The 26,535-nt window shown below is 55.4% G+C and overlaps 1 protein-coding gene across 1 annotated transcript in view; it reads left to right on the top strand.

Annotated features, from left to right (window-relative positions):
* The first annotated feature begins 1,340 nt into the window (after positions 1 to 1,340).
* The window catches only part of CPSF1 (cleavage and polyadenylation specific factor 1), a 35,497-nt gene continuing 10,302 nt past the window's right edge, over positions 1,341 to 26,535 (top strand). The window contains exons 1-13 of the mRNA XM_034069700.1: positions 1,341 to 1,655; positions 4,525 to 4,725; positions 5,780 to 5,869; positions 7,310 to 7,447; positions 9,782 to 9,934; positions 11,451 to 11,567; positions 13,169 to 13,259; positions 14,409 to 14,493; positions 17,202 to 17,343; positions 19,635 to 19,787; positions 22,422 to 22,598; positions 24,799 to 24,865; positions 25,974 to 26,021. Coding sequence (XP_033925591.1) covers positions 1,359 to 1,655; positions 4,525 to 4,725; positions 5,780 to 5,869; positions 7,310 to 7,447; positions 9,782 to 9,934; positions 11,451 to 11,567; positions 13,169 to 13,259; positions 14,409 to 14,493; positions 17,202 to 17,343; positions 19,635 to 19,787; positions 22,422 to 22,598; positions 24,799 to 24,865; positions 25,974 to 26,021 — 1,759 coding nt within the window. The 5' untranslated portion in view covers positions 1,341 to 1,358. The remainder of the gene's footprint in view (positions 1,656 to 4,524; positions 4,726 to 5,779; positions 5,870 to 7,309; positions 7,448 to 9,781; positions 9,935 to 11,450; positions 11,568 to 13,168; positions 13,260 to 14,408; positions 14,494 to 17,201; positions 17,344 to 19,634; positions 19,788 to 22,421; positions 22,599 to 24,798; positions 24,866 to 25,973; positions 26,022 to 26,535) is intronic.

A 26,535-nucleotide genomic window follows, 5' to 3' on the forward strand; every position in this document is an offset into this window, starting at 1 on the left:
CTGTTGCTCTATCCCATTATCCCATTGTTATCCCATTATCCCTATGGTGTTATCCCATGTTATGATCCCATTATCCCCATATTATCCCTCTGTTATCCCATAGCCCCTCTGGCTGCTCCGCGGACGAGGAGGAGCTGCTGCTCTATCCCATTATCCCTCTGTTATCCCATTATCCCATTGATCCCTATGCTGTTATCCCATTATCCCTATGCTATCCCATATTATCCCTATGTTATCCTATAGCCCATCAGGATGCTCAGCGGATGAGGAGGAGCTGTTGCTCTATCCCATTATCCCTATGCTATCCCATATTATCCCTATGTTATCCTATAGCCCATCAGGATGCTCAGCAGATGAGGAGGAGCTGCTGCTCTATCCCATTATCCCCATGTTATCCCTATGTTGTTATCCCATAGCCCAACGGGATGCTCCGTGGACGAGGAGGAGCTGCTGCTCTATCCCATTATCCATCTGTTATCCCATTATCCCATTGATTCCTATGGTGTTATCCCCATGTTTATGATCCCGTTATCCCTATGGTGTTATCCCATATTATCCCTGTGTTATCCCTATGTTATCCCATAGCCCATCGGGATGCTCCGCGGACGAGGAGGAGCTGCTGCTCTATCCCATTATCCCTATGTTATCCTATGCTGTTATCCTATAGCCCATCAGGATGCTCCGCGGACGAGGAGGAGCTGCTGCTCTATCCCATTATCCCCATGTTATCCCATTGTTATCCCTATGCTGTTATCCCATTATCCCTATATTATCCCATATTATCCCTGTGTTATCCCACAGCCCATCGGGATGCTCTGCGGACGAGGAGGAGCTGTTGCTCTATCCCATTATCCCTCTGTTATCCCCATGTTATCCCATATTATCCCATTGTTATCCTATAGCCCAACGGGATGCTCCGCGGACGAGGAGGAGCTGCTGCTCTATCCCATTATCCCATGTTATGATCCCATTATCCCTATGCTGTTATCCCATATTACCCCTCTTATCCCATAGCCCATCAGGATGCTCAGCAGATGAGGAGGAGCTGCTGCTCTATCCCATTATCCCCATGTTATCCCATTATCCCATTGATCCCTATAGTGTTATCCCTATGTTATCCCATATTATCCCTATGTTATCCCACAGCCCATCGGGATGCTCTGCGGACGAGGAGGAGCTGCTGCTCTATCCCATTATCCCTATGTTATCCTTATGGTGTTATCCCTCTGTTATCCCATATTATCCCTATGTTATCCCTATGCTGTTTTCCCCCAGCCCCTCTGGCTGCTCAGCGGACGAGGAGGAGCTGCTGCTCTATCCCATTATCCCTATGTTATCCCATTATCCCATTGATCCCTATGGTGTTATCCCTCTGTTATCCCTATGCTGTTATCCCATGTTATCCCATGTTATCCCAGTGTTATCCCATTATCCCTATGTTGTTATCCCATATTATCCCTATGTTATCTCTGTTATCCCATAGCCCCTCTGGCTGCTCTGCAGACGAGGAGGAGCTGCTGCTCTATGGGGCCTCGGGCGCCCCCTGCAGCCCAGCAAGGGAAGAGCCTCGAGGCAGGAGCTGCCCCGAGAGGGAGAGTGAGAGTCCTGACCCCACACACTGGTGCCTGGTGGCCAGGGAGGGAGGCAGCCTGGAGGTGAGATATGGGGTCAATGGGATCCAATAGGGGACAATGGGATCCTATGGGATGGGATGGGATCAATGGGATCCGATGGAGCCCACACACTGGTGCCTGGTGGCCAGGGAGGGAGGCAGCCTGGAGGTGAGATATGGGATCCTATGGGATCAATGGGATGGGATGGGATCAATGGGAGACAATGGGATCTGATGGAGCCCACACACTGATGCCTCATGGCGAGGGAGAGCGGCAGCCTCGAGGTGAGACATGGGATAGGATCCAATGGGATCAATGGGATGGGATCAGTGGGATCTGATGGGGTGGGAGCTGCAGGGATGGTGCAGCTGGTGCCTGCTGGCCAGGGACAGCGGAGGCCTCGAGGTGAGACAGTGGGAACAATGAGATCAACTGGGATGGGATCCACCAGGATGGATCCCTTGGGATGGGATCCACTATAATAGGACCAACTGGGATGGGATCAACGGGGATGGAATCAACTGTAATGGATCCCTTGGCATGGGACCAACTGGGATGGATCCCTTGGGATGGAATCCACTGTTATGGGATCCAATGGGATGGAATCAACTGTAATGAATCCCTTCGGATGGGATCAACTGGGATGGGATCAACTGTAATGGATCCCTTGGGATGGGATCCAGTGGGATCGACTGTAATTGATCTATTGGGATGGGATCCAATGGGCTCAACTGTAATGGATCCCTTGTGGTGGGGTCCAATGGAATGGATCCCTTGGGATGGGACCAACCAGGATGGATCCCTTGGGATGGGATCTCTTGGGATGGGATCCAATGGGATAGAATCAACTGTAATGAATCCCTCTGGATGGGATCAGCTGGGATGGGATTGACTGGGATGAATCCCTTGGGATGGGATCAACTAGGATGGATCCCTTCATATGGGATCAACTGGGGTGGGATCCACCGGAGTGAATCCCTTGGGATGGGATCAACTGGGATGGGATCCATCAGGATGGGATCAAATGGAATTGACTCCTTTGGATGGGATCCACTAAATAGGATTAGCTGGGATGGGATTAACTGGGATGGATCCCTTGGGATGGGATCAACTGGGATGGGACCAACCAGAATGAATCCCTTGGGATGGGATCCACTATAATAGGATCCACTGGGATGGGATCGACTGGATTGTACCAACCAGAATAGATCTCTTGGGATGGAATCCACTGGGATGGGATCCAATGGGATGGAATCAACTGTAATGAATCCCTTGGGATGGGATCCGCTGGGATGGGATCCAATGGGATCAACTGTAATGGATCCTTTGGGATGGGATCAACTGGGATGGGATCATCTGAGATGGAATCCCTTGGGAATCCACTATAATAGGATCAGCTGGGATGGGATTGACCGGGATGGCACCAACCAGAATGGATCCCTTGGGATGGGATCCTCTGGGATGAGATCCACCAGGATCCACTGGAATCTGCAGGGATGGGATCCACTGGGATTGGGATCTCATGGGATGGAACCTGATGGGAAGTGATCCAGTGGGATTGATGGGATCTGATGGGATGGGATCTATTGGGATGGGATCCACCAGGGTTGGGATCTGATGGGATATGGTGCGCAAGAGCAGCAGCCTCAAGGTGAGACAATGGGATCAATGGGATCTGATGGGACCAACTGGGATGGATCCCTCGGGATGGGATCCACTGGGATGGGATCAACTGAGATGGGATCAACCAAAATGAATCCCTTGGGATGGGATCCATGGGGATGAGATCCAATGGGATCAACTGTAATGGATCCCTTGGCATGGGACCAACCAGGATGTATCCCTGGGGATGGGATCCCTTGGGATCCACTATAATAGGATCAGCTGGGATGGGATTGACCAGGATGAATCCCTTGGGATGAATCCCTCGGGATGGATCCCTATGGATGGGATCCAACGGGATCAACTGTAATGGATCCCTTGTGGTGGGGTCCAATGGAATGGATCCCTTGGGATGGAATCCACAGGGATGGGATCCAATGGGATCCACTATAATAGGATCCAATGGGACGGGATCCACCGGGATGAATCCCTTGGGATGTGTCCCTCGGGATGAATCCCTTGGGATGGGATCAACTGGGATGGATCCCTATGGATGGGATCCAATGGGATCAGCTGTAATGGATTCCTTGGGATGGGATCAACTGGGATGGGATCCCTTGGGATCCACTATAATAGGATCAGCTGGGATGGGATTGACCGGGATGAATCCCTTGGGATGGATCCCTTGGGATGGGATCCAGTGGGATCAACTGTAATGGATCCCTTGTGGTGGGGTCCAATGGAATGGATCCCTTGGCATGGAACCAACCAGGATGGATCTCTTGGGATGGGATCCAATGGGATGGAATCAACTGTAATGAATCCCTTGGGGTGGGATCAGCTGGGATGGGATTGACCGGAATGGATCCCTTGGGATGTATCCCTTGGGATGGGATCCTCTGGGATGGATCCATTGGGATGGGATCAACCGGGATGGGATCAATGGGAATGGATCCCTTGGGATGGGATCCATGGGGATGAGATCCAATGGGATCAACTGTAATGGATCCCTTGGCATGGAACCAACCAGGATGTATCCCTGGGGATGGAATCCCTTGGGATCCACTATAACAGGATCAGCCGGGATGGGATTGACTGGGATGAATCCCTTGGGATGTATCCCTTGGGATGGATCCCTATGGATGGGATCCAATGGGATCAACTGAAATGGATCCCTTGTGGTGGGGTCCAATGGAATGGATCCCTTGGGATGGAATCCACTATAATAGGATCCAATGGGATGGGATCAACTGGGATCAGCTGTAATGTATCCCTTGGGATGCCTCCAACCCCCCATCCCCCCCCACAGATCTACCACCTCCCCGAGTGGCGCCTGGTGTTCCTGGTGAAGAACTTCCCCATGGGGCAGCGGGTTCTGGTCGACAGCTCCTTCGGGCACCCGGTGCCAGGGGCTGCAGCATCGGAGCCTGGGCGCCAGGGGGAGCTGCCCATGGTGAAGGAGCTGCTGCTGGTGGGGCTGGGGCACCGCAGGGCCAGGCCTTACCTGCTGGTGAGCGGGGGGGGGGAACAGGGGGGTAACGGGGGGATAAGGGTGGGATAATGATGGGATAATGGGAGGATAATGGGGGGATAACATTGGGATAAGGGTGGGATAAGGATGGGATAATGATGGGATAACAGTGGGATAACAACCAGGTAACAGTGGAATAACAGCGGGATAATGGCAGGATAATGATGAGATAAGGGGAGGATAATGATGGGATAATGGGAGGATAATGGTGGGATAATGATGGGATAAGGGGGTGATAACAATGGGATAATGATGGGATAATGGTGGGATAACAGTGGGGTAATGGTGGGATAATGGTGGTATAATAACAATGGGATAATGGGATAACGGTGGAATAATGGTGGGATAACAATGGGATAACAGTGGGATAATGGTGGGGTAACGGTGGGATAATGGTGGGATAATGGTGGTATAATAACAATGGGATAATGGGATAACGGTGGAATAATGGTGTGATAATGATGGGATAACAGGGGGATAACAGTGGGATAATGATGAGATAATGATGGGATAACGGTGGGGTAATGATGGGATAACCATGGGATAACACTGGGATAAGGGTGGGATAATGGTGGGATAGCAATGGGATAACAGTGGGATAACGACGGGATAGGGTTAGGGTTAGGGTTGGGTTCCCGGTGATGCTGCTGATCCCGAGGGATCCATCCCCATCCCATCCCATCCCCATCCCATCCCCATCCCCATCCCATCCCATCCCATCCCCATCCCATCCCATCCCATCCCATCCCCATCCCATCCCCATCCCATCCCATCCCATCCCCATCCCCATCCCATCCCCATCCCCATCCCCATCCCATCCCCATCCCATCCCATCCCATCCCATCCCCATCCCATCCCCATCCCATCCCCATCCCATCCCCATCCCATCCCCATCCCCATCCCATCCCCATCCCATCCCATCCCATCCCATCCCCATCCCATCCCCATCCCATCCCATCCCATCCCCATCCCCATCCCATCCCCATCCCATCCCCATCCCATCCCCATTCCCATCCCATCCCCATTCCCACAGGCTCACGTGGATCAGGAGCTGCTCATCTATGAAGCCTTCAGCCACGATTCCCAACTGGGGCAGAACAACCTCAAGGTTCGCTTCAAGAAGGTGAGGAAGGGAATGCTGGGAATAACATCGGGAATAACATTGGGAATGACATTGGGAATGGTGCCCGGAACGGTGCTGGGAATGACACTGGGAATAATGTTGGGAATAACACTGGGAATAACACTGGGAATGGCACCAGCAGCTCCCCACGGGCCCCTCACTGCTGTGCCCCCATTCCCATTCCTGCCATTCCCATCCTGATCATTCCCATACCCATCCCGTCCCCATCATTCCTGTCATTGCCGTTATTCCCATTCCCATCATCCCCATCATTCCCATCTTCATCATTCCCATTCCCATTCCTATCATTCCCATGCCATCCCCATCATTCCCATTCTCATCCCCATCATCCCTATCCCATCCCCATCCCATCCCTATCATTCCCATCATTCCCATCATCCCCATCCCATCCCTGTCATTCCCATCATCCCCATCCCATCCCTGTCATTCCCATCATTCCCATCCCTATTCCCATCATCCCAATTCCCATAATCCCCATCATCCCCATCATTCCCATTATCCCCATTATTCCATCATTGCTGTTATTCCCATTTTTCCAATCCCATTCCCATCATCCCCATCCCATCCCCATCATTCCCATCCTTCCCATCATTCCCATCATTCCTGTTATCCCCATTATTCCATCATTGCTGTTATTCCCATTATTCCCATCCCATTCCCATCATCCCCATCATTCCCATCCCCATCCCCATCCCATCCCCATCATTCCCATCATTCCCATTATCCCCATTATTCCATCATTCCCATTATTCCCATTATTCCCATTCCTATCCCATTCCCATAATTCTCTTAATTCCCATCCCCATCATCCCCATCCCATTCCCATAATTCCTGTTATCCCCATTATTCCATCATTCCCATTATTCCCATTATCCCCAACTCATTCCCATCATTCCCATTATCCCCATTATTCCATCATTCTCATTATTCCCATTCCCATCCTGTTTCCATCATCCCATTTCCCATCATTCTCATCATTCCCATTCCCGTTATCCCGTTATTCCCATTATCCCATCCCCATCCCCATCATTCCCATCATCCACATCCCATCCCCATCATTCCCATCATCCCCATCATTCCTACCATCCCCATCATCCCCATCCCTATTCCCATCATCCCCATCCCCATCATCCCCATCACCCCATCCCATCCCCATAATCCCATTCTCCCCATCCCATTCTCCCCATCATTCCCATCTTTCCCATTATCCCCATTAATCCACCATTCCCATCATCCCCATCCCATCCCCCTCCCATCCCCCTCCCATCCCCATCCCATCCCCATCCCATCCCATTCCCCTCCCATCCCCCTCCCATCCCTGTCCCATCCCATCCCCCTCCCATCCCCCTCCCATCCCCCTCCCATCCCCATCCCATTCCCGTTATCCCATCATTCCCATTATCCCTGTTATTCCCACAGGTTCCCCACAACATCCACTTCCGGGAGCGGAAGCCGAAGGGCTCCCGCAAGAAGCCGGATGCTGGGGAGGAGCTGGGGGGGCCCCGGCCCCGCCTGGCCAGATTCCGGCCCTTCCAGGACATCTATGGATACTCTGGAGTGAGGGAACACCGGGAACGGGGGGGGGGTGGGGGCAATGGGAGTCAATGGGGGCAGTGGATGTCAATGGCAGTCAATGGGGGTCAATGGAGGTCAATGGGTGTCAATGGGGGCAGTGGATGTCCATGGGAGTCAATGGGGGTCAATGGAGGTCAATGGGGGGAATGGGGTAATGGGGGTAATGGGGTAAATGGGGTATTGGGGGTAATGGGGTAATGGGGGTAATTGGAACAACAGCGTAATGGGGGCAATGGGCATAATGGGGAGCAATGGGGGGAATGGGGAGCAATGGGGTAATGGGGGTAATGGGAACAATGGTGTAATGGGGGTAATGGGGTAATGGGGGAAATGGGGTAATGGGGAAATGGGGTAATGGGGGGAATGGGGTAATGGGGGTAATGGGGGAAATGGGGTAATGGGGTCAATGGGGGTAATGGAGTAATGGGAGTAATGGAGTAATGGGGGGCAGTGGGGGTAATGGGGCAATGGGGGTAATGGGGAGCAATGGGTAATGGGGTAATGGGGGTAATGGGGAGCAATGGGGTAATGGGGGAAATGGGGTAATGGGGGCAATGGGGTAATGGGGGAAATGGGGGGAAGTGGGAGCAATGGGGGCAATGGGGTAATGGGGGAAATGGGGTAATGGGGAAAATGGGGTAATGGGGTAATTGGGGAAATGGGGTAATGGGGCAATGGGGAGCGATGGGATAATGGGGGGTAATGGGGGCCAATGGGTAATGGGGGCAATGGGGATCAATGGATGGGAGCATATGGGACAATGGGGGGTAATGGGAGTAATGGGGGCAATGGGGGGAATGGGGATAATGGGGGCAATGGGGCAAAGGGGGTCAATGGGGGAATGGGGTAATGAAGGGAATGGGAGCAATGGGGTAATGGGAGCAATGGGGGTAATGGGGGTAATGGGGCAAAGGGGGTCAATGGGGGAATGGGGTAATGAGGGGAATGAGAGCAATGGGGCAATGGGGGTAATGGGTTAATGGGAGCAATGGGGGTAATGGGGGCAATGGGGTAATGGGGGTAATGGGAACAATGGCGTAATGGGGGCAATGGGGGAATGGGGAGCAGTGGGGGGAATGGGGGTAATGGGAGCAATGGGGTAATGGGAGCAATGGGGTAATGGGGCCAATGGGGGTAATGGGGGCTATGGGGATGTCAGTGGGAGTCAGTGGGGGGCAATGGGGAGCAATAGGGGAATGGGTGTCAATGGGGATCAATAGGGAGCAATGGGGGTAATGGGGGCAATGGGGATCAATGGGGGTCAATGGATGTCAATGGGGATGTCAGTGGGAGTCAATGGGGGTCAATGTGGAAGAATGGGATAAGGGGGATCAATAGGGAGCAATGGGGGCAATGGTTGTCAATGGGGATCAATGGGGTCTATGGGGAGCAATAGGGGAATGGGTGTCAATGGGGATCAATAGGGAGCAATGGGGGTAATGGGGGCAATGGGGATCAATGGGGGTCAATGGTTGTCAATGAGGATGTCAGTGGGAGTCAATGGGGGTCAATGGGGAAGAATGGGATGATGGGGATCAATAGGGAGCAATGGGGGCGATGGGGTCAATGGGGGCAGTGGGGGCCAATGGGGGTGATGGGGGTAATGAGGGGCAATGGGGTTAATGGGGGTCAGTGGGGATCAATGGGGATTAATGGGGAGCAATGGATGTCAATGGGAGTCAATGGGGAACAATGGGATAATGGGGATCAATAGGGAGTAATGGGGGCAATGGGCAATGAGGGCAGTGGGGGCAATGGGGGTAATGGGGGCAATGGCAGCCAATGGGTGTCAATGGGGATCAATGGGGAACAATGGAGGTCAATGGGAATGGGAGCAATGGGGGGCAATGGGGATTAATGAGTGTCAAAGGGTGTCAGTGGATGTCAATGGGGATCAATGGATGTCAATGGGGGCAATGGGTGTCAATGGGGATCAGTGGGGATCAATGGGTTCTGTGGGTCTCTATTGGTCTCAATGGGCTCTATGGGTCTCCATGGGTTTCTATGGGTCTCTATGGGTCTCTATGTGTCTCTATGTGTCTCTATGGTCTCTATGTGTCTCTATGTGTCTCTATGTGTCTCTATGTGTCTCTATGTGTCTCTATGGTCCCTATGGTCTCTATGTGTCTCTATGGTCTCTATGTGTCTCTATGGTCCCTATGGTCTCTATGGTCTTTATGTGTCTCTATGGTCTCTATGTGTCTCTATGTGTCTCTATGTGTCCCTATGTGTCCCTATGTGTCTCTATGGGTCTCTATGGGTCCCTATGGGGTCTCTATGTGTCTCAATGGATGTCTATGGGTCTGTGCCCCCCAGGTGTTCATCTGTGGCCCGTGCCCCCATTGGCTGCTGGTCACCAGCCGTGGGGCTCTGCGCCTGCATCCCATGAGCATCGATGGAGCCGTCGACTCCTTCGCCCCCTTCCACAATGTCAACTGCCCCAAAGGCTTCCTCTACTTCAACAGACAGGTGCCCTATGGGGCTGTGGGGGGTGCTGGGGGTGCGCCAGGGCCCCATTGGGTGCTGGGGGTCCCCATTGGGTGCTGTGGGTGCTCCATGGCCCCTTTGGGTCCCCATTGGATGCTGTGGATCCCCATTGGGTGCTATGTGTGCTCCAGGGCCCCATTGGGTGCTGTGGGTGCTCCAGGGCCCCATTGGGTGCTATGGGTGCTCCAGGGCCCCATTGGGTGCTGGGGGTGCTCCCTGTCCCCTTTGGGTGCTATGGGTGCTCCCTGTCCCCATTGGGTGCTCGGGGTGCTCCAGGGCCCCATTGGGTGCTGTGTGTCCCCACTGGGTGCTGGGGGTGCTGTATCCCCATTGGGTGCTATGGGTGCTGTTTCCCTATTGGGTGCTATGGATACTGTATCCCCATTGGGTGCTGTGGGTCCCCATAGGGTGCTCTGTATCCCCATTGGGTGCTGTATCCCCATTGGACCCCTTTTGAGTGCTGTGGGTCCCCATTGGGTACCCATTGGGTGCTGTGTGTGCTGTGTCCCCATTGGGTGCTCTGTGTCCCCATTGGGTGATGTGTGTCCCCATTGTGTGCTATGGGTGCTGTGGGTCCCCATTGGATGCTGTGGGTCCCCATTGGGTGCCATTGTGTGCTGTATCCCCATTGGGTGCTGTGTGTCCCCATTGGGTGCTGTGGGTCCCCATTGGGTGCTGTGGGTTCCCATTGAGTGCTGTGGATCCCTATTGGGTGCTGTATCCCCATTGGGTGCTGTATCCCATTGGTGCTGTGTGTCCCCATTGGGTGCCATTGGATGCTGTGTGTCCCCATTGGGTGCTCTGGGTCCCCATTGGGTGCTTTGGGTCCCCATTGGATGCTCTGGGTCCCCATTGGGTCTCCATTGGGTGCTATGGGTGCTGTGTGGGTGCTATGGGTGCTGTATCCCCATTGGGTGCTATGGGTGCTGTGGGTTCCCATTGGATGCTGTGGGTCCCCATTGGGTGCTGTATCCCCATTGGGTGCTATGGGTGCTGTGTGTCCCCATTGTGTGCTATGGGTGCTGTATCCCCATTGTGTGCTATGGGTGCTGTGGGTCCCCATTGCGTGCTGTGTGTGCTGTATCCCCATTGGGTGCTATGGGTGCTGTGTCCCCATTGGGTGCTGTGTGTGCTATGGGTGCTGTGGGTGCTATGGGTGCTGTATCCCCATTGGGTGCTGTGGGTGCTGTGTGTGCTGTATCCCCATTGGGTGCTATGGGTGCTGTGTCCCCATTGGGTGCTATGGGTGCTGTGGTTCCCCATTGGGTGCTGTGTGTGCTGTGTCCCCATTGGGTGCTATGGGTGCTGTATCCCCATTGGATGCTATGGGTGCTCTGTGTGCTGTGTGTGCTGTATCCCCATTGTGTGCTCTGTGTGCTGTGTGTGCTGTATCCCCATTGGGTGCTATGGGTGCTGTGGGTCCCCATTGGGTGCTGTGTGTGCTGTGTCCCCATTGGGTGCTATGGGTGCTGTACCCCATTGGGTGCTGTGTGTGCAGGGTGAGCTCCGCATCAGTGTCCTCCCTGCCTGCCTCTCCTATGATGCTCCCTGGCCTGTGCGCAAGATCCCCCTGCGCTGCACCCCCCACTACGTGGTGTACCACCTGGAGTCAAAGGTCAGACCCCATCATCATCATCATCATCATCATCCCATCCCATCCCCATCCCATCCCTATCCCATCATCATCATCATCATCATCGTCATCCCCATCCCATCCCTATCCCATCATCCCCATCCCATCCCATCCCCATCCCCTGTACCACCTGGAGTCAAAGGTCAGACCCCATCCCATCATCATCATCATCCCATCCCCATCATCCCCATCCCCATCCCATCCCCTGTACCACCTGGAGTCCAAAGTGAGCCCATCATCATCATCCCATCCCTATCCCATCCCATCCTCATCCTCATCATCATCATCCCATCCCATCCCATCCCCTGTACCACCTGGAGTCAAAGGTGAGCCCCTGCATCCCATCATCATCATCATCATCCCCATCCCATCCCTATCCCATCATCATCATCCCATTGTCACCTCATCCCATCCCATCCCCTGTACCACCTGGAGTCCAAGGTGAGCCCATCATCATCATCACAGCCTTCATCATCATCATCATCACATCCCATCCCAGCCCATACCCATCCCATCCCATTATCATCATCACATCCCTATCCCATCCCATTATCATCATCATCATCATCACAGCCTTCATCCCATCCCTATCCCCATCCCATCCCCTGTACCACCTGGAGTCAAAGGTGAGACCATCATCATCATCATCCCATCCCCATCCCATCATCATCATCACAGCCTTCATCCCATCACATCATCCCCATCCCATCCTCTGTACCACCTGGAGTCCATCCTGCCCTTCATCATCATCATTCTCACTGCATCATCCCCATCCCATCATCGTCATCATCATCATCATCCCCATCCCATCCCATCAGCATCATCATCATCATCACAGCCTTCATCCCATCCCCATTCCTATCCCATCCCCTCTACCACCTGGGGTCCAAGGTGAGGGACACATCCTCATCGTCATCATCATCATTCTCATCCCATCATCATTATCCTCATCATCATCCCATCCCCTTCCCTATCCCATCCCCATCCCATCCCCTGTACCACCTGGAGTCCAAAGTGAGCCTGCATCCTGCCCATCATCCTCATCACAGCCTTCATCCCATCCCATCCCCATCCCCTGTACCACCTGGAGTCCAAGGTGAGCCTGCATCCCATCATCATCATCATCATCCCATCATCCCATCCCATCATCATCATCCCTATCCCATCCCATCATCATCCCATCATCATCATCATCCCCATCCCATCATCATCCTCATCACAGCCTTCATCCCATCCCCGTCCCATCCCCTGTACCACCTGGAGTCCAAGGTGAGCCTGCATCCCATCATCATCATCATCATCATCATCCCATCATCCCATCCCATCATCATCATCCCTATCCCATCCCATCATCATCCCATCATCATCATCATCCCCATCCCATCATCATCATCATCACAGCCTTCATCCCATCCCCATCCCATCCCCATCCCCATCCCATCCCTATCCCATCCCATCATCATCATCCCATCCCCATCCCCATCCCCTTTACCACCTGGGGTCCCAGCTGGGTACACATCCTGCCCTTCATCCCCATCCCCCCATCCCCATCCTCATCCTCATCCTCCCCCCTCCCCCCCCAGGTTTATGCAGTGGCCACAAGTGTCATCAACTCCTGCACCCGGATCCCAAGGATGACAGGGGAGGAGAAGGAGTTTGAGAGCATCGAGCGTGGTGGGGACCCCTGACCCCCCGTGACCCCCCTGACCCCCCCCGTAACCCCCCCGTGACCCCAAATAACCCCTCCTGTGACCCCCCCTTGTGACCCCCAATAACCCCCCATGTGAACCCCCCTTCTGTCCCCCCTTGTGACCCCCCCCTTGTGAACCCCCCTTGTGACCCCCCCATAACCTCCCCTTGTGACCCCCCTTGTGACCCCCCCGACCCCCTTGTGACCCCAAATAACCCCCCTTGTAATCCCCCCATAACCCTCCTATAACCCCCCCTTGTGACCCCCCCGTGACCCCCCCAGAACCCCCACAGAACCCCCTGTATCCCCCCCTTGTGACCCCCCCCATAAACCCCCCTTTGTGACCCCCATAACCCCCCCGTAACACCACCCCTTGTGAACCCCCCTTGTGACCCCCCCCATAACCCCCCTTGTGACCCCCCTTGTGACCCCCTGTAGCCCCCCATAATCCCCCCATAACCCCCCTTAACCCCCTCCTTTGTGACCCCCACATAAACCCCCCTTGTGACCCCCCATAACCCCACATAAACCCCCCATAACCCCCCTTTCTTACCCCCCAGTGCCCCCCCTTTGTACCCCCCCATTGTGACCCCCTCTTTGAGCCCCCCATAACCCCCTCCTTGAGACCCCCCTTTGTGAACCCCCCTTTTGTGACCCCCCCGTTGTGTCCCCCCTTGTGCCCCCCCATAACCCCCCCTTGTCACTCCCCTTTGTGCTCCCCCAGTGCCCCCCCTTTTGTGCCCCCCCTTTGTGACCCCCTCTTTGTGATCCCCCCCCTTGTACACCCCTTTTGAGCCCCCCATGACCCCCACTTTTATGCCCCCTTCATGACCCCCCCGTTGTGACCCCCATATGTGCCCCCCCATTGTGCCCCACATAACCCCCCCATTGTGCCCCCTATAACCCTCCCTTGTGCACCCCATAACCCCCTCCTTGTGCCCCCATAACCCCCCAATGTACCCCCCATAACACCCCCAATGTGCCCCCTATAACCCTCCCTTGTGCCCCCCATAACACCCCCATTGTGCTCCCTATAACCCTCCCTTGTGCACCCCATAACCCCCCTCTGTGCCCCCCATAACCCCTCCTTGTGCCCCCCATAACCCCCCATTGATGCCCCCTTGCCCCCCCAGACGATCGCTATGTGCACCCTCAGCAAGAGGCTTTCTCCATCCAACTGATCTCCCCTGTGAGCTGGGAAACCATCCCCAACACCAGGTGAGCACCAAATACACCCCAATGCACCCCAATACATCCCAATGCACCCCAATGCACCCCAAATACACCCCAATGCACCCCAAATACACCCCAATGCACCCCAATACACCCAAATACACCCCAATGCACCCCAATACACCCAAATACACCCCAATGAGCCCCAAATACACCTAAAATACACCCCAAATACACCAAAAATACACATAAAATGCACCAGAATGCACCCTAAATACACCTAAATACACCCAAAATACCCAAAAATACACCCAAAATACACCTAAAATACAACCAAATATTCCCAAATACACCAATACACCCAAATACTCCCAAATATACCCAAATACACTCAATTACACCCAAAATACCCCAAATACACCCAAAATACACCCAAATATACCCAAATACAGCCAAATACACCCAAAACACCCCAAAATATACCCAACTGCACCCAAAAGACCCAAAAATACCCCAGATACCCAAAACTGCACCCAAAACACCCCAAGATTCCCCCAAAACACCAAAAAATACACCAAAAAGCACCCAAAATGCCCAAAATACCCCTAAACGCACCCAAAACACCACAAACCCCAATCCCGAAGTCCTCAGCCCCCATCCCAGCATCCTCAGCTTTCATCCCAAGGTCTTTGAGTCAAACCTGAGCTCCCCATTCCCCATCCCCATCCCATCCCATCCCCATCCCATCCCCATCCCATCCCATCCCATCCCCATCCCATCCCATCCCATCCCATCCCCATCCCATCCCATCCCATCCCCATCCCATCCCCATCCCATCCCCATCCCATCCCATCCCATCCCATCCCCATCCCATCCCCATCCCATCCCCATCCCATCCCATCCCATCCCCATCCCCATCCCATCCCCATCCCATCCCCATCCCATCCCCATCCCATCCCCATCCCATCCCATCCCATCCCCATCCCCATCCCATCCCATCCCCATCCCATCCCCATCCCATCCCATCCCATCCCCATCCCATCCCCATCCCATCCCCATCCCATCCCATCCCCATCCCCATCCCATCCCATCCCCATCCCATCCCCATCCCATCCCCATCCCATCCCATCCCATCCCCATCCCATCCCCATCCCATCCCATCCCCATCCCATCCCATCCCATCCCATCCCATCCCCATCCCATCCCATCCCATCCCCATCCCCATCCCCATCCCATCCCATCCCCATCCCATCCCCATCCCATCCCATCCCATCCCCATCCCATCCCCATCCCATCCCATCCCATCCCATCCCCATCCCATCCCCATCCCCATCCCATCCCATCCCATCCCATCCCCATCCCCATCCCATCCCCATCCCCATCCCATCCCCATCCCCATCCCATCCCATCCCATCCCCATCCCATCCCATCCCCATCCCCATCCCATCCCCATCCCATCCCCATCCCATCCCATCCCATCCCCATCCCATCCCATCCCCATCCCCATCCCCATCCCATCCCCATCCCCATCCCATCCCCATCCCATCCCCATCCCATCCCCATCCCATCCCCATCCCATCCCATCCCATCCCCATCCCATCCCCATCCCATCCCCATCCCATCCCATCCCATCCCCATCCCATCCCATCCCCATCCCCATCCCATCCCCATCCCATCCCCATCCCATCCCCATCCCATCCCCATCCCATCCCCATCCCATCCCATCCCATCCCCATCCCCATCCCCATCCCCATCCCATCCCCATCCCCATCCCCATCCCATCCCCATCCCATCCCCATCCCATCCCCATCCCATCCCATCCCATTCCCATCCCATCCCATCCCATCCCATCCCATCCCCATCCCCATCCCATCCCCATCCCCATCCCCATCCCATCCCATCCCCATCCCCATCCCATCCCATCCCATCCCCATCCCCATCCCATCCCATCCCCATCCCATCCCCATCCCATCCCATCCCCATCCCATCCCCATCCCCATCCCATCCCCATCCCCATCCCATCCCCATCCCCATCCCATCCCATCCCATCCCCATCCCATCCACATCCCCATCCCATCCCCATCCCATCCCATCCCATCCCATCCCATCCCATCCCATCCCATCCCCATCCCCATCCCATCCCCATCCCATCCCATCCCATCCCATCCCATCCCATCCCATCCCCATCCCATCCCCATCCCCATCCCATCCCCATCCCATCCCATCCCATCCCATCCCATCCCATCCCATCCCCATCCCATCCCATCCCCATCCCCATCCCCATCCCATCCCATCCCATCCCCATCCCATCCCCATCCCATCCCATCCCATCCCCATCCCATCCCCATCCCCATCCCATCCCATCCCCATCCCATCCCCATCCCATCCCATCCCATCCCCATCCCATCCCCATCCCATCCCATCCCATCCCCATCCCATCCCCATCCCATCCCCATCCCATCCCCATCCCATCCCCATCCCATCCCATCCCCATCCCATCCCATCCCATCCCATCCCATCCCCATCCCATCCCATCCCATCCCCATCCCATCCCCATCCCCATCCCATCCCATCCCCATCCCATCCCCATCCCATCCCATCCCATCCCCATCCCATCCCCATCCCATCCCATCCCATCCCCATCCCATCCCCATCCCATCCCCATCCCATCCCATCCCATCCCCATCCCATCCCATCCCATCCCATCCCATCCCCATCCCATCCCATTCCCGATCCCATTCCGGATCCCATAGGATTGACCTGGATGAATGGGAACACGTCACCTGTATGAAAACCGTCTCCCTGCGCAGTGAGGAAACCGTCTCCGGCCTCAAGGGTTATGTGGCTGTGGGCACGTGTCTGATGCAGGGGGAGGAGGTCACCTGCAGGGGACGGGTGGGTGCTGGGGGCACCCATGGGTGCTGGGGGGGGGACCTGTGGGTGCTGGGGGCACCCATGGGTGCTGGGGGGGTCCCTAAGGGGATGGGGGGGGACCCAAGGGGATGGGGGGTCCTTTGGGTGCTGGGGGGGCACCCAAGGGGATGGGGGGACCTGTGGGTGCTCTGGGATCCTGGGGATCATTGAGGAGCCTTTTGGTACCCAAGGGATGCTCAAGGGGACCAGGGGATGCTCTGGGGGTCTTGGGGGTCCTGGGGGCACTTGGGGGTCCTATGGGGTGCTCAAGGGGTCTTGGGGGGGACCCAAGGGGCTTGGGGGTCCCTTTGGGTGCTCTGGGGGCTTAGGGTACCCAAGGGTCCCAAAGGATGCTCAAAGGGGACCTGGGGATGCTCTGGGGGTCTTGGTGGTCCTGGGGGCACTTGGGGGTCCCATAGGGTGCTTTATGGTCTTGCTGTCACCCAGGGGTGCTCAAGGGGTCTTGGGGGGCACCCAAGGGTCTTGGGGGTCCCTTTGGGTGCTCGGGGGGCTTGGGGTACCCAAGGGATGCTCAAGGGGGGCAGGGGATGCTCTGGGGGTCTTAGGGGTCCTGGGGGGCACTTGGGGGGTCCCATGGGGTGCTTGGGGGTCTTCGGGGCCACCCAAGGGTCTTGGGGGACCTTTGGGTGCTTGGGGGGCACTTGGGAACCATTTGGTACCCAAGGGATGCTCAAAGGGATCAAGGGATGCTCTGGGTCCCTTGGGATGCTCTGGGGGTCTTGGGGGTCCCTTGGGGACACTTGGGGGTCCTGGTGTCACCTATGGGTGCTCAAGGGGTCTTGGGGGGCACCCAAGGGGATGGGGGGACCTGTGGGTGCTTGGGGGCTTGGGGTACCCAAGGGTGCCAAGGGATGCTCAAGGGGGGCAGGGAATGATCTGGGTCCCTTGGGATGCTCTGGGGGTCTTAGGGGTCTTGGGGGGCACTTGGGGGTCCCATTGGGTGCTTGGGGGTCTTGGGGAGCACCCAAAGGTCCCTTTGGGTGCTCTGAAGGCTTGGGGGCACCCAAGGGTCCCAAGGGATGCTCAAAGGGACCAGGGGATGCTCTGGGGGTCTTGGGGTTCCCTTGAGGACAATTGGGGTCACTTGAGACACTTGGGGGTCCTGGTGTCACCTATGGGTGCTCAAGGGGTCTTGGGGGGCACCCAATGGGATGGGGGGACCTGTGGGTGCTTAGGGGGCTTGGGGTACCCAAGGGTGCCAAGGGATGCTCGAGGGGGGCAGGGGATGCTCTGGGGATCTTGGGATGCTCTGGGGGTCTTAGGGGTCTTGGGGGGCACTTGTGGGTCCTATGGGGGTCTTCAGGGGCACCCAAGGGGCTTGAGGGTCCCTTTGGGTGCTCCAGGGGCATGGGGGGCACTTGGGAGCCTTTTGGTACCCATGGGATGCTCGAGGGGACCAGGGGATGTTCTGGGTTCCTTGGGATGCTCTGGGGGTCTTGGGGTTCCCTTGGGGACAATTGGGGTCACTTGGGACACTTGGGGGTCCTGGTGTCACCTATGGGTGCTTGGGGGGCTTGGGGGGCACCCAAGGGTGTTGGGGGTCCCTTTGAGTGCTCTGGGATCCTGGAGGTCACTTGGGATCCTCTTGGTACCCAAGGGATGCTGTGGGTCCCATAGGATGCTCCAGGGGATGCTCTGCACCCATTGGTGTCCCCTTGGCTAACCCCATTGCCGTCGGGGGCACCCATGGGTGCTGGGGGGTGGCCATGGGGTGCCCCATATCTCATTGATGGTGGGTTATGGGGTGCCCCATATCTCATTGCTGGGTTATGGGGTGCCCCATATCTCATTGCTGGGTTATGGGTTACCCCATATCTCATTGCTGGGTTATGGGGTGCCCCATATCTCATTGCTGGGTTATGGGCTGCCCCATATCTCATTGCTGGGTTATGGGCTGCCCCATATCTCATTGTGGGTGGGTTATGGGGTGCCTCATTGCTGTGGGGTCTATGGGCTGCCCCATATCTCATTGCTGGGTTATGGGGTGCCCCATATCTCATTGTGGGTTATGGGGTGCCCCATATCTCATTGCTGGTGGGTTATGGGGTGCCCCATATCTCATTGCTGGGTTATGGGTTACCCCATATCTCATTGTGGGTTATGGGGTGCCCCATATCTCATTGCTGGGTTATGGGTTACCCCATATCTCATTGTGGGTTATGGGCTGCCCCATATCTCATTGCTGGGTTATGGGGTGCCCCATATCTCATTGCTGGGTTATGGGGTGCCCCATATGTCATTGCCGGGCGCAGATCCTGATCCTGGACATCATTGAGGTGGTGCCGGAGCCAGGGCTGCCCCTCACCAAGAACAAGTTCAAGGTCCTATATGAGAAGGAGCAGAAGGGACCAGTGACAGCTCTGTGCCATTGTGCTGGGTACCTGGTGTCTGCTATAGGGCAGAAGGTGGGAATGGGATGGGATGGGATGGGATGGGATGGGGATGGGATGGGATGGGGGATGGGATGGGGATGGGATGGGATGGGATGGGGATGGGGATTGGATGGGATGGGATGGGATGGGATGGGATGGGGATGGGATGGGATGGGGATGGGATGGGATGGGATGGGGATGGGATGGGATGGGGATGGGATGGGGATGGGATGGGGATGGGGATGGGGATGGGGATGGGATGGGATGGGATGGGGATGGGGATTGGATGGGATGGGATGGGATGGGATGGGATGGGGATGGGATGGGGATGGGATGGGATGGGATGGGATGGGATGGGGATGGGATGGGATGGGATGGGGATGGGGATGGGATGGGGATGGGATGGGGATGGGGATGGGATGGGATGGGATGGGATGGGATGGGATGGGGATGGGGATGGGATGGGATGGGATGGGATGGGGATGGGATGGGGATGGGATGGGGATGGGGATGGGATGGGGATGGGATGGGGATGGGGATGGGATGGGATGGGATGGGATGGGATGGTATGGGATGGGGATGGGATGGGGATGGGGATGGGATGGGATGGGATGGGGATGGGATGGGGATGGGGATGGGGATGGGATGGGGATGGGATGGGGATGGGGATGGGATGGGATGGGATGGGATGGGATGGGATGGTATGGGATGGGGATGGGATGGGGATGGGGATGGGATGGGATGGATGGGGATGGGATGGGGATGGGATGGGATGGGGATGGGGATGGGATGGGGATGGGATGGGGATGGGGATGGGATGGGATGGGATGGGATGGGATGGGATGGGATGGGATGGGATGGGGATGGGATGGGGATGGGATGGGGATGGGGATGGGGATGGGATGGGGATGGGATGGGGATGGGGATGGGATGGGATGGGATGGGATGGGATGGGGATGGGATGGGGATGGGATGGGGATGGGGATGGGGATGGGATGGGATGGGGCTGTGCCATTGTGCTGGGTACCTGGTGTCGGCTATAGGGCAGAAGGTGGGAATGGGATGGGAATGGGATGGGGATGGGATGGGGATGGGATGGGATGGGATGGGGATGGGATGGGGATGGGATGGGGATGGGATGGGATGGGATGGGATGGGAATGGGATGGGGATGGGATGGGATGGGATGGGATGGGATGGGATGGGGATGGGATGGGGATGGGATGGGGATGGGATGGGGATGGGGATGGGATGGGGATGGGATGGGATGGATGGGATGGGATCAGGAATGGGGTGGGATTAGATGGGGATCGGGATGGGGATGGGGCTGTGCCATTGTGCGGGGTACCTCGTGTCTGCCATAGGGAAGAAGGTGGGAATGGCGTGGGAATAGGATGGGTTTGAGGAGCTGAGGATTTGGTTGGGATCATTGGGATGGGTTCAGGATCATTGGGATGGTTTCGGGATCATTGGGATGCGTTTGAGGAGCTCAGAATGGGGTTGGGATCATTGGGTTGTGGTTGGGATCGTTGGGATGGGGTTGAGGACCTTGGGATGGGTTTGGGATCATTGAGATCATTGGGATGGGTGCAGGATCACCGGGATGGGTTCAGGATCATTGGGATGGGTTTGGGATCATTGGGATGGGATTGGGATGGGTTTGAGGAGCTCAGTTTGTGGTTGGGATCACCGGGATGGGGTTGGGATCATTGAGATCATTGGGATGGGTTCAGGGTCACCGGAATGTTTTCAGGATCATTGGGATGGGTTTGAGGAGCTCGGGATGGAGTTGGGATAATTGGGATCACTGGGATGGGTTCGGGATCATTGGGATGGTTTCGGGATCACCGGGATGGTTTTGGGATCATTGGGATGGGTTTGAGGAGCTCAGGATGGGGTTGGGATCATTGATATCACTGGGATGGGTTCAGGATCACTGGGATGGGTTCAGGATCACTGGGATGGGTTCAGGATCATTGGGATGGGTTCAGGATCATTGGGATGGGTTCAGGATCACTAGGATGGGTTCAGGATCACTAGGATGGGTTCAGGATCATTGGGATGGGTTCAGGATCATTGGGATGGGTTCAGGATCACTAGGATGGGTTCAGGATCACTAGGATGGGTTCAGGATCATTGGGATGGGTTCAGGATCACTGGGATGGGTTCAGGATCACTAGGATGGGTTCAGGATCATTGGGATGGGTTCAGGATCATTGGGATGGGTTCAGGATCACTGGGATGTGTTCAGGATCATTGGGATGGGTTCAGGATCATTGGGATGAGTTCAGGATCATTGGGATGGGTTTGAGGAGCTCAGGATGGGGTTGGGATCACCGGGATGGGGTCGGGATCATTGGATTGGGGTTGGGATCATTGGGATGGGTTCAGGATCACTGGGATGGGTTTGAGGAGCTCAGATTGGGGTTGGGATCATTGGGTTGTGGTTGGGATTGTTGGGATGGGGTTGAGGACCTTGGGATGGGTTTGTGATCATCGAGATCATTGGGATGGGTTCAGGATCATTGGGATGGGATTGGAATGGGTTTGAGGAGCTCAGGATGGGTTCGGGATCATTGGGATGAGTTCAGGATCACCAGGATGGGGTTTGGGATCATTGGGATCATTGGGATCACCAGGATTGGTCCATCCCCATTCCCGTCCCCAGATCTTCCTGTGGAGCCTCAAGGACCACGACCTCACAGGCATGGCCTTCATTGACACCCAGCTCTACATCCACCGCATGATCAGCGTCAAGAACTTCATCCTGGCTGCTGACCTCATGAAGAGCATCTCCCTGCTGCGGTACCAGGAGGAGAGCAAGACCCTGTCCCTTGTCAGCAGGGTATGGGGTGGGATGGGATGGGGATGGGATGGGGATGGGATGAAGAGCATCTCCCTGCTGCGGTACCAGGAGGAGAGCAAGACACTGTCCCTAGTCAGCAGGGTATGGGGTGGGATGGGATGGGATGGGGATGGGATCGGGTATGGCACTGAATCCTATGGGAATGGGGTGGGATGGGATCGGGAATGGGGTGGGATGGGAATGGGGATGGGATGGGGATGGGATGGAGATCATCTCCCTGCTGCGGTACCAGGAGGAGAGCAAGACCCTGTCCCTTGTCAGCAGGGTATGGGGCACTGAATCCAATGGGAATGGGATGGGATGGGGATGGGGATGGGATGGGGATGGGATGGGGATGGGATTGGGGTGGGAATGGGATGGGATGGGGATGGGATCAGGATGGGGATGGGATGAAGAGCATCTCCCTGCTGCGGTACCAGGAGGAGAGCAAGACACTGTCCCTTGTCAGCAGGGTATGGGGTGGGAATGGGATGGATTGGGATAGGGATGGGATGGGGATGGGAATGGGATGGGATGGGATGGGATGAAGAGCATCTCCCTCCTGCGGTACCAGGAGGAGAGCAAGACACTGTCCCTTGTCAGCAGGGTATGGGGTGGGAATGGGATCGGGTATGGCACTGAATCCTATGGGAATGTGGTGGGAATGGGGATGGGGATGGGGAATGAAGGGCAGACAGGCCTCAGCAGCAGCATTGTCCTCATTGGCATCATCTTCATCATCATCATATTCATCTTCATTATCTTCATTGGTATCAGCTTCATCCTCATCTTTATTACCTTCATCAGCGTCATCTTAATCACCCTTATCATCATATTTATGATCTTCATCAGCATCATCCATATCTCCGTCATCACTTTCATTTCCATTGCCTCCATCATCATCTCTATCATCTCCATCTTGATGCTCTCCATCCCCATCTTCATCCCCTTTTATCTTCTCAATCTTCATTCCCTCTGTTGTGTCCATCACCATCCTCCTCATCATCTCCATCTCCATCATCTCCATCTTGATCCTCTTCATCCCCTTTATCTTCTCCATCTTCATCCCGTACGTTGTGTCCATTGTCATCATCATCTTCTCCATCTCTGGTTTACTCTCCATCCTTTCATCCCCTTCATCATTCTCATCTTCTCCATCTCCATCATCTCCATCTTGATGCTCTTCATCCCCTTTATCTTCTTCATCTTCTCCATCTCCATCTTCTCCAACTTCATCATCATCCATCATCTTCATCATCTCCATTGTCTCCATCTTCATCTTGAAGCTCTTCATCCCCATCCTCATTCCCTTCTCCATCCCCTCCATCGTGTCCATCACCATCATCCTCCTCTTCTCCATCTTCATCTTCTCCATCTCCACTTTCACCTCCATCATCTGGATTCTCATCATCTCCATCATCTCCATCTTCTCCATCTTGATGCTCTTCATCTGCATCTTCATCCCCTTCATCTTCTTCATCATTTCCATTTCCATCATCTCTTTCATTTCCATTGTCTCCATATTCATCTTCTCCATCTTCATCATCCTCACCTTCATTGGCATCACCTCCATCTCCATCATCTCTCTCATTCCCATCATCTCCATCATCTCCATCTTGATCCTCTTCATCCCCATCTTCATCCCCTTTATCTTCTCCATCTCCATCCCCTCCATCGCCATTCTCACCATCTCCATCTTCTCCATCGTCTCCATCATCTCCATCTTGATGCTCTTCATCCCCATCTCCATCATCCCCATCTTCATCACTTCCACATCTTCATCTTCATCTTTGTCCCCATCCTCATCCCCATCACCATCATCCTCATCTCTATCATCTCCATCTTCATCCTCTTCATCCCCTTTATCTTCTCCATCTTCATCCCGTCCGTTGTGTCCATTGTCATCATCCTCATCTTCTCCATCTCTGGTTTCATCTCCATCATCTCTATCTTGATGCTCTTCATCCGCATCTTCATCCCCTTCATCTTCTTCATCTTCACCATCTCCATTTCTCCAACTTCATCATCATCCATCATCTTCATCATCTCCATCATCTCCATCTTTATCTTGATGCTCTTCAGCCCCATCCTCATCTCCTTCTTCATCCTCATCCTCTCCATCCCCACCCCATTACCCCCATCCCATCCCCATCCCATCCCCATTCCCAAGCTCCAGTAACCGTTCTGCTCTCTCCCGCAGGATGCGAAGCCCCTCGAGGTTTACAGTGTGGATTTCATGGTGGACAGCACCCAGCTGGGATTCCTGGGTACGGGAATGGGGCTCCAGACCCATCAGTGCACCCGGTACCATCCATGGATACAACCCTGTCCATGGATCCAACCCATCCATGGATCCAACCCATCCATGGATCCAACCCCATCCATGGATCCAACCCCATCCATGGATCCAACCCCATCCATGGATCCAACCCATCCATGGATCCAACCCCATCCATGGATCCAACCCCATCCATGGATCCAACCCCATTGATGGATCCAACCCCATTCGTGGATCCAACCCCATCCATGGATCCAACCCATCCATGGATCCAACCCCATCCATGGATCCAACCCATCCATGGATCCAACCCCATCCATGGATCCAACCCATCCATGGATCCAACCCCATCCATGGATCCAACCCATCCATGGATCCAACCCCATCCATGGATCCAACCCATCCATGGATCTAACCCCATCCATGGATCCAACCTGTCCATGGATCCAACCCATCCATGGATCCAACCCATCCATGGATCCAACCCCATCCATGGATCCATCCCATCCATGGATCCAACCCATCCATGGATCCAACCCCATCCATGGATCCAACCCTATCCATGGATCCAACCCATCCATGGATCCAACCTATCCATGGATCCAACCTATCCATGGATCCATCACATCCATGGATCCAACCCATCCATGGATCCAACCTATCCATGGATCCAACCCATCCATGGATCCAACCCATCCATGGATCCAACCCCATCCATGGATCCAACCCCATCCATGGATCCAACCCATCCATGGATCCAACCCCATCCATGGATCCAACCCCATCCATGGATCCAACCCAACCATGGATCCCAACCCAACCATGGATCCAACCCCATCCATGGATCCAACCCATCCATGGATCCAACCCATCCATGGATCCAACCCCATCCATGGATCCAACCCATGGATCCAACCCCATCCATGGATCCAGCCCCATCCATGGATCCAACCCCATCCATGGATCCAACCCATCCATGGATCCAACCCCATCCATGGATCCATCCCATCCATGGATCCAACCCATCCATGGATCCAACCCATCCATGGATCCATTGGGATTGGGCAGCATCAGCTAATCCTGGTTTTTATCCCCAGTGTCCGACCGGGACCAGAACCTGCTGGTGTACATGTACCTGCCAGAAGGTGGGAATGGGATGGGGATGGGGATGGGATGGAGATGGAGATGGGATGGGATGGGATGGGATGGGGATGGGATGGGATGGGATGGGGATGGGATGGGATGGGATGGGGATGGAGATGGGATGGGATGGGATGGGATGGGGATGGGATGGGATGGGATGGGGATGGGATGGGATGGGATGGGGATGGGATGGGGATGGGATGGGATGGGGATGGGATGGGGATGGGATAGGATGGGATGGGGATGGGATGGGATGGGGATGGGATGGGGATGGGATGGGATGGGATGGGATGGGGATGGGATGGGGATGGGATGGGGATGGGGATGGGATGGGATGGGATGGGATGGGGATGGGATGGGGATGGGATGGGATGGGATGGGGATGGGGATGGGATGGGATGGGATGGGATGGGGATGGGATGGGATGGGATGGGATGGGGATGGGATGGGATGGGGTGGGGATGGGGATGGGATGGGGATGGGATGGGGATGGGATGGGGATGGGGATGGGATGGG

The sequence above is a fragment of the Melopsittacus undulatus genome, chromosome 1, assembly GCF_012275295.1.
Source record: "Melopsittacus undulatus isolate bMelUnd1 chromosome 1, bMelUnd1.mat.Z, whole genome shotgun sequence".
Lineage (NCBI taxonomy): Eukaryota > Metazoa > Chordata > Aves > Psittaciformes > Psittaculidae > Melopsittacus > Melopsittacus undulatus.